This window comes from Clytia hemisphaerica, unplaced genomic scaffold, assembly GCF_902728285.1.
Source record: "Clytia hemisphaerica strain Z4C2 unplaced genomic scaffold, Clytia hemisphaerica genome assembly, whole genome shotgun sequence".
Lineage (NCBI taxonomy): Eukaryota > Metazoa > Cnidaria > Hydrozoa > Leptothecata > Clytiidae > Clytia > Clytia hemisphaerica.
Window position 1 is genome coordinate 2,221,389 of NW_027103286.1, and position 14,999 is coordinate 2,236,387.

The 14,999-nt window shown below is 35.7% G+C and overlaps 2 protein-coding genes across 2 annotated transcripts in view; both read right to left on the reverse strand.

Annotated features, from left to right (window-relative positions):
• Positions 1 to 1,044: 1,044 nt before the first annotated feature.
• LOC136808377 (glutamine amidotransferase-like class 1 domain-containing protein 1) lies at positions 1,045 to 1,710 on the reverse strand. The gene has a single exon (XM_067064913.1). It carries the CDS (start codon positions 1,708 to 1,710, stop codon positions 1,045 to 1,047), a length of 666 nt encoding a protein of 221 aa, XP_066921014.1.
• Positions 1,711 to 1,909: 199 nt separating this feature from the next.
• The window catches only part of LOC136806879 (GTP-binding protein 10-like), a 62,483-nt gene continuing 49,393 nt past the window's right edge, over positions 1,910 to 14,999 (reverse strand). Inside the window, exons 2-3 of the mRNA XM_067063461.1 lie at positions 4,647 to 5,314; positions 1,910 to 2,527 (exon numbers count right to left, since the gene is read on the reverse strand). Of these exons, the coding sequence (XP_066919562.1) occupies positions 2,012 to 2,527; positions 4,647 to 5,297 (1,167 nt within the window). The 5' untranslated portion in view covers positions 5,298 to 5,314 and the 3' untranslated portion in view covers positions 1,910 to 2,011. The remainder of the gene's footprint in view (positions 2,528 to 4,646; positions 5,315 to 14,999) is intronic.

Sequence of the window (14,999 nt, forward strand, 5' to 3'; positions counted from 1 at the left end):
ATAATTATCTAATTGCATACAAAATAATTAAGAATAATCTGAAAGTGAATCATATTTCATAATCAACATGAAAAGTAAATAGTAAAAACATATCCAAATTTTAACAAGGAAAAAAGACGGAAACCAAATTTACAAAGAGAATCCTTTTCAGAAATAAAAAAATTGATTTTTTGGAATTCGTCGAAAGTTTGACTTTCAGAGGCTCATGCCCGGGGGGGGGTACTAGGATTGATGGGTGTCGGGTATGTGCGTGCCAGACCTCTGGACCCTTACCCTTAGAGAGACTGAATTTTGGTGAAAAGGTGACCCTTAGAGAGACTCAGTGTAGAAAAACCCAACCCTTAGAGAGACTTTTTCACAAAAAATTTCTATAATGGGCCAAAGAAATTCGATTTTTAAAAGAATTTCTCCAATTTTCGAAAAATTTCTCTAATTTTTGAAAAATTTTCTCACTTTTTTTAAAAATGTTCTCACTTTTTTGACTTTTCACTTTTCTTTGACCCGAGTTTGTGAAAAAACCGACCCTTAGAGAGACTGATTTTGACTTTTGTTGTTTTGGTAACCCTTAGAGAGACTTTGGGAGGGTGAAAAACCCTACCCTTAAGGCACGCACATACCCAGCACCCATTTTTGCCTAAGTACCCCCCCCGGGGGCTCATGTTGCCTCGATCTTGCTCCAAATGCCTGTATAACTTGTATACCTATCGACATATGTAGAATTACACGTATATTTCAAAGATGCAATAAAAAAGCAAGAAAGAATTTCTGTATAATATCAAAAGTTTGAAGTATGTCAGTATGTAAGTAAGGCCCTTTGAAGTATTACTATTTTGATCCCTCTACTACGAGTATGCTCTTTGTTGGCAGGTTAAAAACCTTTGAAACCTCATCAAAGTGTGGATACTTTTGCTGAGGACCTTTATATGATTTTTCAGTACAACATAGCCCACCATGTTTAATTTTTTTCAACGAACAATTTGTATAAGTTAAAAAAGAATATAAAATACCAATCGTAAAAAAGCCAAATCCCACCAAAAAACAATATTACTTTGTTTTCCCTTGTCGTGCATTGCATAGTAGAATCAAGTTTTGAACTGCAGACAGCGTAGACATATCATTTTGGCCAGTGATAACATGTCGGTCAATCACCACATGCATACAATCGTTCTTACTATGACTATAAACTCCGTCTTTTTCTTTAATCGTGTCTTCAATTACTAAAGGTAGTTCACCAAAATTGTCCAAAAGGGCCATCTCATAAACAGATGACCCTGTCATTGAATATTCTTGAAACGCCCAGGAAGTCTTATCTTTAGCTTTTGCGCCAAATAATGCTGCTACACCATAACCGACTGCACATATAGGTTTCATTTCATTTTTGAAAATCTCTACAATATTTTGTAAGTCTTTATTCTCCACCAAATCATACATACATCCCAACCCACTGGGGATCAATAATGCAACATACCTTAGAGGTTCGATATCTTCTAACTTACTAGGTACAGAGAATGGTTTAGATTTAAATTCATTCAACCAGCGTCGACTGTTATCATCGATTTGTGCAAATTCAATAGCTTTTCCTCCTGGGGTAGCAATAACAACATTAAACGCCGAATGTGTCAGTGTAAATGAATGGATAAAAGATTGGGCTGATACACCATAACCTGAACCTGTACAAACCATCAAACAATTCGGCTTCTTGTTAGCCATAGTCTTTTTTAAATTTTATACACTTTTATATCTGAAAATATAAAAAGAAAGAAATATTAAAGAACATGTTCAATAAAAAACTTAATGTAGTATTAAAATAGTTTAGTTCTTTTGATTTTATGAGTCCTTTTTTAAGCCAAACATGAGATTCAAGTTTTTCAAGTTAATGGGATAAATCAAAAAATTGATGAACGGTTCATTGCGAGTTGCCTTTGTTTTGTTACAAATATGTTCAGTATGAAATTTATAAGCACAAAAATTACAAAATTGAAAAAATATTTCTCCTTGTCCCTTTATCTTGTCAATCTAAATCTAAATCTTCATCATATTCCTCATCAGTATTGACATTTCTTGGTAAAATATGATATAGTGCTTCTTTAAATTGATCCGCACCTTCACCAGTTGTTGCAGAAAGAGGGAACACATTCTGAAAATTATCACAACAAAGTCCTTCAACAGCATTCAAGATCTCTTCAGAGAATTCACAATCCATTATTAGTGGGTGATTCTTGATATTCAATAAATCATCATAGATTTGGTTTGCTTTTTGAGCAGCATTTTCTGTGTCCATCTTATTCAAAACCAGTAGAAGTGGCCGATCAAGTAAAATATCTTGATATAAGAATAACTCTTTCAAGAGAAGAATAATTGTGTCAATAGGTGACCGGTAAGGTTGAGAGGATTTCAATTGAAAACCGTTGACATCAACAACCAAAGTGATTAAGTTTGTTCTTTCAACATGTCGCAAAAACCGATGACCCATACCTTTGTTGAGATGAGCATCTTCAATAAGACCAGGTAGATCTGCAACTGATAGCTAAATTAATAGATTTGAAAATTAATGACTGGATAAGGGGTTGGTTTAAAAAGCAGGGTAGCCAATTGGGGTAGCCAATTGGGCTAGGTTGTGGGGTACCTAAATATTTTACAGACCAGAATAGAAATACCGAAAATGAATGCATAGAACCACATTTTACTGACCAGGGAGCACGAATCTGATTGATACTTAGATTGATCATGTATGATTCCAAAGATAAACAAAGATATAAATTACCAGGTGTTAATGCACGAGGAGTAAGAAATAGAGCTTCATTATAATAGAGCTATTTCAAAAGACCTTTTGTACCTATTATAAGCTGCCATATTCAAAAATTTTGAAAGTAATTAATTGTTTGAAACATCTAAACATGATCTAATTCAAACAATAGATTCAATAACAAAGGATTGTTAAGATATGACAAGATTAGAGATCATATGGCCCAAAGGCGATTCCAAAGCTATTATCATCGAATTACAGCTTCACGGAAATAACAATTAAAAACATAAATAAAATCTAAATCAAAAATATTAAAAACTGTTTTGTATATATTTTTTATTCGGGTCTGTGAATTTTCAAACGAAGCCAAGAAGGAAGACAAAATGGCGCCAGGTCTTTTGAGAAGTAACAAAGTTCAGTACCTTTGGAAAAAAGGCTATTGTGGCTGAAGTTCGAAAGGAATCTTAAATTTTATTACATGGAATCATTAACAAGATGTTGTAATAGTTATTTCCACATGAAAACAGGTTTCAGATTTCAAAAGTTTAGGCAAAAAGAGGTACCCCATAACCTAGCCCAATTGGCTACCCCATTGGCTACCCTGCTTTTTAGACCAACCCCTGGATAAGTAGTATTTTCCTAGAAGTTTATCTTCTAAATGCATCTTTCTTTATACGATATGTCCTGTTCCCCTTCCCGAACACACTGTAGCTATATAATGCTGAAGGCTTTATTTATCACAAAATATCAGAAAAATTGTTTCTTAAGACAATACTCTAGTCCTAGGAAAATGTAAGAATTCAACATAATGTGTATGTCAACTGCATAAATATTTCTACAAAAACGCCAATCGTAGCCACACACCATTGGGTGAATTGCACCAAATCTGTACCATGGGTTTGTAAACAAGCAAACTGTCTTCAAATTGCCATAGAAGTAGATGTGTTAGGTATTAGAACTTGAGTTGTTTGGATATGGTAATGTGGCAGAAGGTATCAGTCAGGACTAAAGTCATTTTTGATACTTTGTTTCGTCTTTGAAATATTAGCAAAAATCTGTGACGGACGGGACGTCCCGTCCGTCACGCATATGCCTGTCTTCTATCCCCTTGATTTTATATTAGACTTTCTAGATTTTTGTCAATTTTATGTAAGAGTGTTCTTCTTTAATGGAAGTATATGATTTGAAAATTTTAAGCTATTTTCTTGAACCAAACTTGAGTTTTATAGCTGAAAATGTGTGACGGACGGGACACTATTTTTTTGTTTTCAAAGGTAAATTCGGCACAAGATGCTTATTTGTTCAAGAACTGTATGTTCTGAGGATGCATTTTTGTATTTTGAGTATTCTCCTATCAAGATGTGACCAAATAGTGCAGAAAACTGTAAAGATTTTGATTCAGTTTTTCCTCTAAGAAGCTTTGAACACCAAATTTTGCTCTGAAAACAACAAAATTGTGTCCCGTCCATCACATATTTTCATTTATAACTCAAGTTTGGTTCAAGAAAATGGCTTGGAATTTGCGAGGCATATACTTCCATTATAGAGTAACATTTTTACATAAAATTGAAATGCATTTAGAAAGTCTAATTAAAAACTAAGTGGTAGGAAGACAGGCATATGCGTGACGGACAGGCACAGATTTTTGCTAGTAATTCAAAGACAAAACAAAACATTAAAAAGTGACTTAGTCCCGGCTGATACTTTCTGCCACAGTACCAAATCCACAAAAACTTAAGCTCTAATACCTAACGTATCCCATTCTATGGTAATTTGAATACAATTTGCCTTGTTTACAAAACCACAGCACAGATTTGGCGCAATTCACCCCATTAATATGAGTGTCTTTGAAAACTAGTTCCCTTGATACTATGTTTTCACAGAATAATATTTGACAAACCTGACTGTTATCTGTGTAGAAGACGGATCCAACCATAGGGTTAATAGTTGTGAATGGGTAATTCCCCACTTTTGGTCGAGCTCTTGATATCAATCTAAGGAGTGATGATTTCCCCGCATTGGGAAAGCCAGTCAATGCTACATCAGCAATGGTTTTCAGTTCCAATGAAATGTTTTTACGTTCACCTTTCAAACCATTGAAATCTTTGGTTTTGGAGGATCCCCCAGAACCACCATTAGCAATTTTAATGATGTCTCCATCAATATTCATGTCATGAAGTAACATATTTTCACCAGATTTGATTTCAGTTCCAGGCGGTACAACAATAAAAGCATTTTTAGAAGCTTTCATTTTCATTTGTCCTTTCTTATACTGGGCACCATGCTCAGCTATAATTCTACGGTTCTTTTGTAAAATATAGGGTCTCAATGAAGCACCCTTAGTACACTTGATAAAAACGTGACCACCACTTGAGCCTATACCACCAGACGAGGGGCATCCTTGGCCCCCAGATCCTCCTCGAACATATAATCTGATTTTATCAACAATTTTAGATTGTTTGAATGAGGTAGTAGCAGGTTTAAGTTGAGCCGCAGTAATGTTAGCTGAGCTTGATGAATATTTTTTAAATAGAAAATTTGTTAACAGCATATTTTTTACCACTTTAACTTTTAAAAACGAAATTAATGATGACAGTTAAACAAATTTTCCCTTTTTAGCTTTAGTTGTTTTCATTTTATTAGGTATTTTTAATAACTTTATTTTCAATATCATGACAATGTACGTAGCGTATTATGTGTTTAATTAATAGAATAAGAACTCAAGAAAAAGAGATTATTTATTCGTCAGATTGTTGGTTTTCACTGCCTGCATGTATTTTTGCACAAAGAAACTGTGGGGGAGAAAAATGACTGCCTTGGATGGGAAATGACGCCACATATTTCCCATCTAAAATGCCTGATCCAATATTGGACTCACATTTTTTACAGTGGGAAATTCGAATTTAGCGCTGTCCTCACTTACTAAAATAAAAACCAAATTTCGAAAGTTGCGCTTTCTCTAAGAAAGTGTGACCAGTAAAAGAATAACAAAATTTGATTGGCTATGTTTTCAACCGTTATTAGGATCTGAGAAATTCAAACTCTCAACCCATACCATGCTATACATTTCGACATCAGTTTATCAAAGAAGAAATCATAGCATGGATTCCCAGGCTAATCCAATCAGTTCTCAAGGTTTTACTTTTTCTTGCTTGAGGAAAGTTAATTCCACTCTAGTCCATTCTGGCCTTTAAACTTAATGTGGGAACAAAACCTTCATTTTTATGAAGCGAATTTATGAGCGAAGCAGTTTTGCTGTATTGTGTGCACGTACTTTTAACTTCTATTCCATGGGAAAATTTGCTATATAAATCATATCTTTAAACGGTGATTTTGTCAAATAATTTTGTACGGTTTTCCTTGGAGCTACAAATTTTTTCTCAGTTTGATAGATGGGACTGTGAAAAATGCTGTTTTAAAATGGTACCCTAGCAGCAAACAGCAAAATAGTTACCGGAAGCCAAAACATGGAGCTAGATTCTGAAGTTAATCAAATTGCTGCGCGGACATGCATATAAACAGTGGTTCTTCGGTTTTAGATATTTGTTTTGCTGTTAAATGGAAGGAGATTTAATTCGATCGGTGACGGCAAAAACCTTCAGCATCCTTGACTTTTGAGAGTAAATCAAGTATCAAATTAAAGTCAATCAATGAGAGATATTTTCTAGTCGCGTGGGCAAAACGAATGATAAAGATGTATATATACAGAGGTAATCAAATTTGTTGAATTTGTCAAGAAAACAAATCAAAACTGGTAAAGAACCAATAAGTCATCTTTGTAGATTTTTGTTTTTGTTTTGTCATGTTTAGATTTCGACAGACGATTCAAATAAAAATGTTTGATCATTCGACGACTATTGTTCGATTTTATTACAGCACCATTCTGCCATTTACATTAGAAGAACCGGCAGGTACAAAATGCATAAAACATAATGCATATTGCATAATGCATAATAGTATTGTGTAATTTACAGAACGATTTTATATTTTCTAAAACTCTCCTTTGTAGAGGCTGAAACTGCGAAAACCTCTTTAGAAGAGTTTCTTAATTAAACATTCCAATCAGAGGGATTTCCCCAGACATGATATTTATACTTTTCGAATCCGAACAAAAGAGAAAACATTCGAACCATAACAACAAAGGGTTTTCCGTCAGCATAAGTAATAAGAAGATGCAACAGATCAGAAAGGTTTCCCCCTTCTCCTTTCTCAAAAAAAGGTAAACACAAAAACATTCATCGTAAAAAAATTTGAATTGTCTATTTTCTTAGATCTAGCTTTCACATGAAGCTCTTTAATTTATATTGGCTGGATATTGGCTTATCTAACAAAAAACATTCACATGGTTAATGCTTTGTAAGAGGGAAAACCCGTTGAAATTTATTAGCAATTGTTTGAAAAGATCTCTGAGAAAACCCAGAATAAAGATCTTGATATAAAATTTACGTTTTCAAGTTAGAAAAGTAATATACGGAGGAGACATTTTCGTGTTTTTTCTACACTATACTACGTTCTGTAAAATACAACTATGAAAATCAAAATGGCGACAAACATTTTCAGTGGATCATGGATTTTCTTCATCATCCAAAATTCAAATTTACAGCTTTACTCTTTATTTTCTGGCAGAAAGTAGTATATTTGTTTTGTTGAAAGTATTATCTTTCAAATTCTCCTTATTATAGCTTCTAAAATTAACTTTTTTCAAATATTATGCATTATGTTTTATGCATTTTGGACCTGCCGTTAGAAGAACTAGTAGAAGGAAAAAAGGGCATTGCGCTGGGCGTGGCGGGTCAGTTAGCTCTGGTTTGGGAACGCAAACTACGGCTGTCTAAATTTTCAATATCTCTAATATAGAACTAACAGATTTTTTGAAATCCTGTAAAAAAGGCTGTGCTCCCAAATAGTTTAATTATGTTCTGTGAAAAAAATCATAACGATCAGTGTCACAGTGAAATACTTGTTATCTATTTAAGATTGAAGACAAAAATTTGCAAAAAAAACGGAAAAACAAATAACTTTTATAGACTTACCTTCCCCAGACATTGAAGAAGCCTCTACTAATTAAAGTAAATGAGAGAAGATAAGATAAAACCTTAAAATCAACCAGAATTTACAACCTTTTGCCCATAGCAAAAAGACACGTGCTTTTCTCTCTGCCATCTTGTTTTAAGGCCGGTCTCCGTCTCCATGTGCGTGCTTCGATCGCACTTTTTCAAGTAAAGCTTCCACGCTATTGGTCAAAAGAAAAATGAAACAACTCCATTGGCGCGGTTTTTCTGAAGGACAAAAGGTATAGGAAACTTTACTGAAGGCGGCATAAGGCTGGGACTATTTATTTAAAAGATATGTGCAAAAAAAGGTACTTTTTGGGGTGATAATTAAGATTTCACTTAGAAACTTTAATTCTGTTACCCCTGTCACATGCCACCTACCTTGACATATGAGCGAGGGAACCATGTTGGCCACTGAATATTTCAGGTCAAAACTCAATGAAAATTGGAATAAGCTGGTTTTTGACTGTTTCTGATCCTAAAGTGCTATTTTTTGGTAAAAGCTATGCAATTCATGTTTGGATTTCTACAAAGCTTACCCATTCATTGTCAATATATTTTTTATTTGAAAGTAATTGCTTCATGGAATAAAAAGATATAGTCAAATCTTGAAGGGTCATTTTTCAAAAACAATTTGCCTGAATCGATTTTTGCCATTTTACCCTACGCAAACGAACGTGGGGTGTGTTGCTGCCTGCCCCCGTGGACGTGGTTTGTGTGTTGTGTTGGGCATTATTGCATTATAAGAGGCTCACGATCATGTGTCTCTTTAGGGATTTTTTAGACTGTCTCTTATTTTGCTAGCAACTTGCGAATTGAGGTGGAGTCTGGATCGCTTTGCAACCCTTATACAATACGGCTAGTTCACAATTCAATAGATAGCCGCCCCCAAAAACGTGAGTTTGGTTTAGTTTTAAGTGTGGTTTTATATTGATCGTTACCGTGAGATCGGATAAGGCCAGGCCCAATTGATAGTTTGGTTCGTGTCATCCGACCGACTCTAAATTTTTGAGAAAAAGTGTTTCACTTTGAGTTGGAAAAATCAAAAAGATTTTACGTCCTTTTCACATGATACCTAATATTTCTGCAGTTCTTTTTTAACTGACTGCTTTGATTCTTCTAAGGGGCTCACATATCGATTTTTCCACGCTTAGCGTCATTCCGACGCTAATTGAAAAACCCTTCCACCCCCTACCCTTAGCGTCATATTATGAAATATACGGAAAATCAATGAAAACCTTTTTCCTTTCTCACTTCAGGTATAGATGTTCCACTGCCAGATAAGTGGCTTTCTCCCCCTTCTGCTTTGGTACATTTTGCTTGTTTTTCAAGTAGTGGTTTCAGTATATGACTTTTACACAGATTGGTTCCCAGATCCGCATAAGTTATGACGTGGGAAAAAAAAGCCTCAAACTTTTTTAACATACCGTAATTGGTCCTAAATCCGACAGCCCTGCCTTAATCTGATGGGGTCTTTCAAAGATACAAACTAAAATGAAAACAAATCTCTCGCTGTGACGCAATGAAGATACCAAAGTGTCAACTAAACTGAGAGATTTGATACACTGAACCAATTGAACCAAAACATTAATTGCTTCTTATACAAAAAATAATTTTTTATTACAAAATTATTAACGTTTTAAACACGAGCAACTGATTCAGAATAATAGAGGTAATTATTTTTACAACTCGCACTTTTTTATCAGATTAATTGACATCTTGACATTTTAGTCATCTTGTTAGATGTTTTGTTTCGAGAGTCTTGCAATATAGTTTATTGTTCAACTTGGAGAGGGAATGTTTGTAAACATATAATTTTTTTCATAGCATTTATTTGGGGGGTCAGATTTAGGCAGGGCTGTTGGATTTAGGACCACTCACGGTTATGAGCGTCGCCGGCATTTTACAATACTGGTTTATTCTCGATGCCGTGAAAAAGAGACAAATTTGAAGTGAAGATGTTTTGTTGAATCTTGAATAGGAAGAGGCTGATGTACAAATAATAAGTATGAAAGTTATAGTTTTCTGGAAATTTGATTACCGTCAACTGCTCTAACTTGGGACTATCTGATAAAACATGGGACAGCAATTCGGCCACCATTTCACCGAATCTCCAAAGTCATTTGATTTGAATTAAGCAGTTAGTCAAACTAGGAAATCAAGCTTTCAGAAAAAACAACATCAGTCATCTACAGGATGTATTTGCAACAACAAGGATGAGAGTTACCTGAATCAAGTTCGCAAGACAATTAATTAAAACTTGAAAGTTTGAAACAAAATAAAACGTGCAGCAGCCAAAATCAGCCAAACAAAATTTGTCATTCAATTCCAGAGACAGCGCTTCGATTTTTAAGGCCTTGTTTAATACGCTAAAGTAAAAACAATTTCGCACATGTAAATGGGTCAGTGTTTGAGGTCCGGCAAAATTTCCGGGAAATAGCCTATCCGGCAGTGCGCGGATCTAGGTGGGTTCCGTCTCCCCCCGTAGATATTTTTCTTGGGAAGTTGATCTTCAAATTAGTTCTCAAGGTTGGCTTGGCTCAAAATTTTTCATCTATGGCTCAAATTTTAGACAATTTCTCATAGTTTTTGAGAATGTTAGTTTCATTAAAAAGCGCCGGGTTATTTTTTCATGAATCCTTTTAGAAGTTTTGCGGCACATTTTTTTGCTTGAGAGTCAGGTTTACAAACGATATAGCGCTTTTGCAGCATTAATCTTTGATACGCATTTCGGCGGGACACTAGTGTGACAGGAACAGTGTACTTAAAAATACACGATTTCTCTTTCGATTTTACAGTAAGTGAAAATACAGACTAGATATGCAAGATATATTATAGATTTTTAGACGAAAATTGATTTTTATGGTGACATGTGAAATTTTTGTTGAATCATCAAAAGTATATGTTAGAATAATCTAACTAGACATTTTCCTAGCAGCTAGAATGACTCCAAAATACTCTCCATCTGAATCCAAATTTATAATAATAGCACCATTTTTAGGGGTGTCCCGTATTTGCCCCTTAATTTTAACTGTCCCGTAATTACCCCCAGATGACTGTATCTCTTGGGCCTTGAAAATCGATATCTGTAGTAGTAGCCTTAATCTCCAACTAGAAGTTATCTTTGCGATCGTGGTGCATGTCTTTGTGGACCAGGGCTTTAGGCTATTTCTTTACACCAAACACGATCAATCGAACTTGTCGAACCAATCGAACAATCAAACTAATCAAACTCCATCGAACGATTAAAGTTTGATTAAAAAAATTAATTGAGACTAATCGAACACTCACAATTTTTTAAGCTATAGCAGTTCGATTAGTTCGGTCAGTAAAAACTTTGATTAGTTCGATGATATTGAATCCTCATATCTTCCCTCGCTTGCAAAAACTTTATCCTGCCACGCAATTGCCATTTCGACCGATCTCGGACTTAACAGCTTAAAACGTTTATTGTACCCGGATATTTGTCTATTCGGAATAATAAAGTCCGTAGCCCGTCTGTTGCAATACTACGCCCCAACAAACCGCCTCTGGCGCTAAAAGGAACAAAATTTCATAGATTTTATAAAAATTGGGTTGGTTGAATAAAAACCTTATAATACATAAGCATATATTAAGCATATGTTGTGCCTGGATGTGTTGAAAGCTTAAGCATACTAGAGCCTGGCCAAGGGTAGGGCGGTCGGAAGTCGCAAATTTTCCCGCGTGACAAAAGATGCGGCAACAAAAAAAGGATAAAAATAAAATTCAGAATTAAATATCTAAATGATCAAGAAAGACATCTGCATGATTTTTTGTTCCAAAATGAAAAGAATTTATTCACTATTACAGTGCAAAAAACCAGAAGTCTTTAACGTTCTTCGTTCATTTGTAATCTTTGATTTTCAGAGCTTGGGTTGCCCTATTTGTTGTGAACAAGATTACGGCACCGCGAATTTGGAAAAACCATGGTTACTTTTGTTAAGATCACGAAGGAGCAGATTGGTCCCGTAACAAATGGTTTTTTGTGTTTGAAAGATGGTAGATCATGCTTTCTTTTGAAACCGTTCGTTCTGTGGGGTCGTGCATTGTCTTCCAACAAATGTAAATCAAAGAATTAAATCCAAAATTTTTCGAAGAATCCGTCAAATTTTTATGTTGCAAAAGGTAACAGCAGAGAGCTTAGACCTTCCTCTTCCATGCTGTGCAATTATCTTTTGTGTATCTATATCTGCTCCATTGTAAGGGAAGTTTAATGGTATAGTGACCCCCATCTCTATGGCTCGCAGTACGGAAAAACACTCTCGCCCCACCCCCACTCCTGCGCAGATTTTTTTGTAAAACACTTTCGATTTCAGTGCCGTGGACATGTTACAAGATGGTAGGAAGTTTTTGAACAGGAATCTTCAAAAAAATGGAACTTCAAAATGGAATATCTGAAAAACTACTAAAGGTTGAAAGATAAGTGACCCCTCATTTTTTTTCTGAGGATAAGGGCTTTTCATTAAACTTGGTTTGACATTTTGAAAATGATTTTGAAATTTCGACTGACCCCCTTACCAAGGGGCATACACTAGCCTGGATATCCAGCCCGTAAACTTTTTTTTGATTTTGATATTTCTTATGTTTACGGTCTGGTTTACCTAGATCATCTGCATTCTGATCTGAGGATGATTATGCGGATATTCTGATTGGTTGGGTCCAAGCGAATCAGAGATCTGAATGGTGGCGCGCGTATAAGAAATTATGCGAGCCGACTTGAAGTGTCCGCCAAAGTAATTGGATGGATCGCGTGGGCGATCAGCAAGGCATGTATGCTGCTTTGTTGCAAATCACCCTGATTTTTCTTCTTCGAAGCAAATAACAATAGAATGCCTAATTATCTCCCTTGGGTGTTTGACCATGCGTCCAAATAAAAATAACAATAATGGTAGGGAAGAAGTGGGAAGATCAAAACATGGGAATTTTTAGATGTTCTGGTTGTTTTCTTTTCATACTTGCTTAGATTTCTTGTTTTAATTTTCTTAATGACGTGGTTGCACCAAGTAAAGAACTAAACAGTCAGGTGTATAAGATATAAACTGCAATTATTGCTATTTTCGGCAATTATTGCCGAAAACGGCAATTTTTTCGATGATGAAATGCTGAATCAGCAGAAAAATAAAAAAGTAAATAAATGAAAATTGCCGTTTTTGGCAATTATTGCCGTTTTTGGAAATAAAAGTTGGTATTTGACACCCTCCCGATAAGTAGGTCCACTGTGCCTCGTTTAGTTTTGTTTTCAACTGGTTTTTTTTGGAAATGCAGATAGCAAAATCGAGTCATATGTAAACAAATTTACACAGGGGGTTTTGTTGTCTCTTTCTGGCTGTGTTTCGGCATCAATGCAGGATCTTTTAACATATTATTTTAGAACTTTTCATGTTAGGCGGCAAGCTAAAATATGTTCCGTTCGCGTCATGAAACATCTTCAAATCCAGTCGGTTGGTCGGTTGGTAGTAAATTTTGTCGGGTTTTTAAAATCTAGTAAATCCCGAAGAATCAAGTCGGCAATCGGAGAGAGTTATATCGGATCGCCCAAAGTTACCTTCATTTTTTTTTTCTTATACACGGATTGCTGATAGTCACCTTTCCGGGGGTTTTGTTGTTTGGAATTGATTAACTAACAGCTAGGTAGGGTCAGGGTTGCTAGTAACGGCTTGTCACTGTGCCGGGTGCATACTCGGCGCCTTGAATTTCAGTCAGGTTTAAAAAAGGGGTACTTTTACCCATATTATAATAACATTACCATTAGTATAATATGTTATGAATTGCGTGACTCTGTTGTGCGTCGATGGCTCAACGGATAAGGCGTTGGCTTCCAAATCCGAATGTCTTTCTTTGGTGGTGGTTCGAAACCCGCACGGTGCGATGATGTGGTTGGTCAAAATATGATACAGGTATGTAAACTTAGTCAGAATTGAGAAACTAAGTCTCAGAAACTCAGACAGTCAGAAAAGAGAAAGACAGGATCAGAGATAAGAAAATAAATTAAAAACATGAAGGTAACTTTGGGCGATCCGATATAACTTCTTCCTCGGCAATCAACAAAATCTCTTGCCGCCATCTTTGATTTGCCAAATTAAATGTGCGCGCGCATGTGTGAACCTTAAAAGCGGACCTTATTTTCGGCTCACGGGGCTATTGGCCCTACCGCGTTGCCGAATTTTAACTTGAAAATTTCAATATGGGTACATGAAAAAACTCAAACGCGACTCAATGTGGGTTAAGTAAACAAAAACTCGATTCAAAGAAGTGCTTAGCTATCAAAAACTTTTTCCGACATTTTTCCGACTTGTCCGACTCGGGATTAATGTTTTGAAGGTGAGTAGGTCGGGCGACGCGAACGGAACATATTTTAGCTTACCGCCTTATTGAGCAACGAAAAATTGAAAAAATCTCTTTTAAAAATCCGAAAAACCGTTTTCTCCATGCAATTTTACTTTTTTCAAACACCTCTGACATCTTTGCCCTTAAAAGGACAAAACATTTTGCTGATTCAGCATTTCATCGCTAAAAAAAATTGCCGTTTTCGGCAATAATTTCCGAAAAGAGCAATAATTGCAGTTTTTATCTTAAACACCCGACTGCTAAATATTTTTATTTTGCTTCAATTCTTCTTTTCTGTTTGCCAATTTTGTAGTGTTGTTTTGGGTTGGATGTTTTGTTTTAATAATTTTTTTTCTCCAAAATTCACTTTGCACTTTCTGTCTAACAGACTTTCCACCACACTCTCTATATTTTATGGTCAAGGCTGCCATTCTAAATTAATTTATCACTGCTGGGGTACCATCTTGAAATTATGCATTTCATTATGTGCATATATTTATTTGCAGCCATGGGATTCATGTAGGAGAATCTGCTGTCAACAGGGGTTCACCTGATTTCTAGGTGAACCAAGCTCTATAATTTTAGAACTTTGTCTTGAGGTGCCGTAGTATAGTGGTAGTCGACATTGGCTTCTGTGCAGGCGGCCAAGGTTCGATTCCCACTCACGGCAGTTCACTTGGCAAGTGAAAACGCTCCTTCGCCCGGGTCAACCCATGCCATGTGAGGGGAATTGGGTAGTCAGTTCAAGGTGCTGATGGGACGGTTATTAGTAAGCGTCTATTGTTGCGAGAATAGGCCTCTGAAGCCTCCTGCAACCCAACCAAATAGAAAAAAAAAGTCTCTCTAAAAAA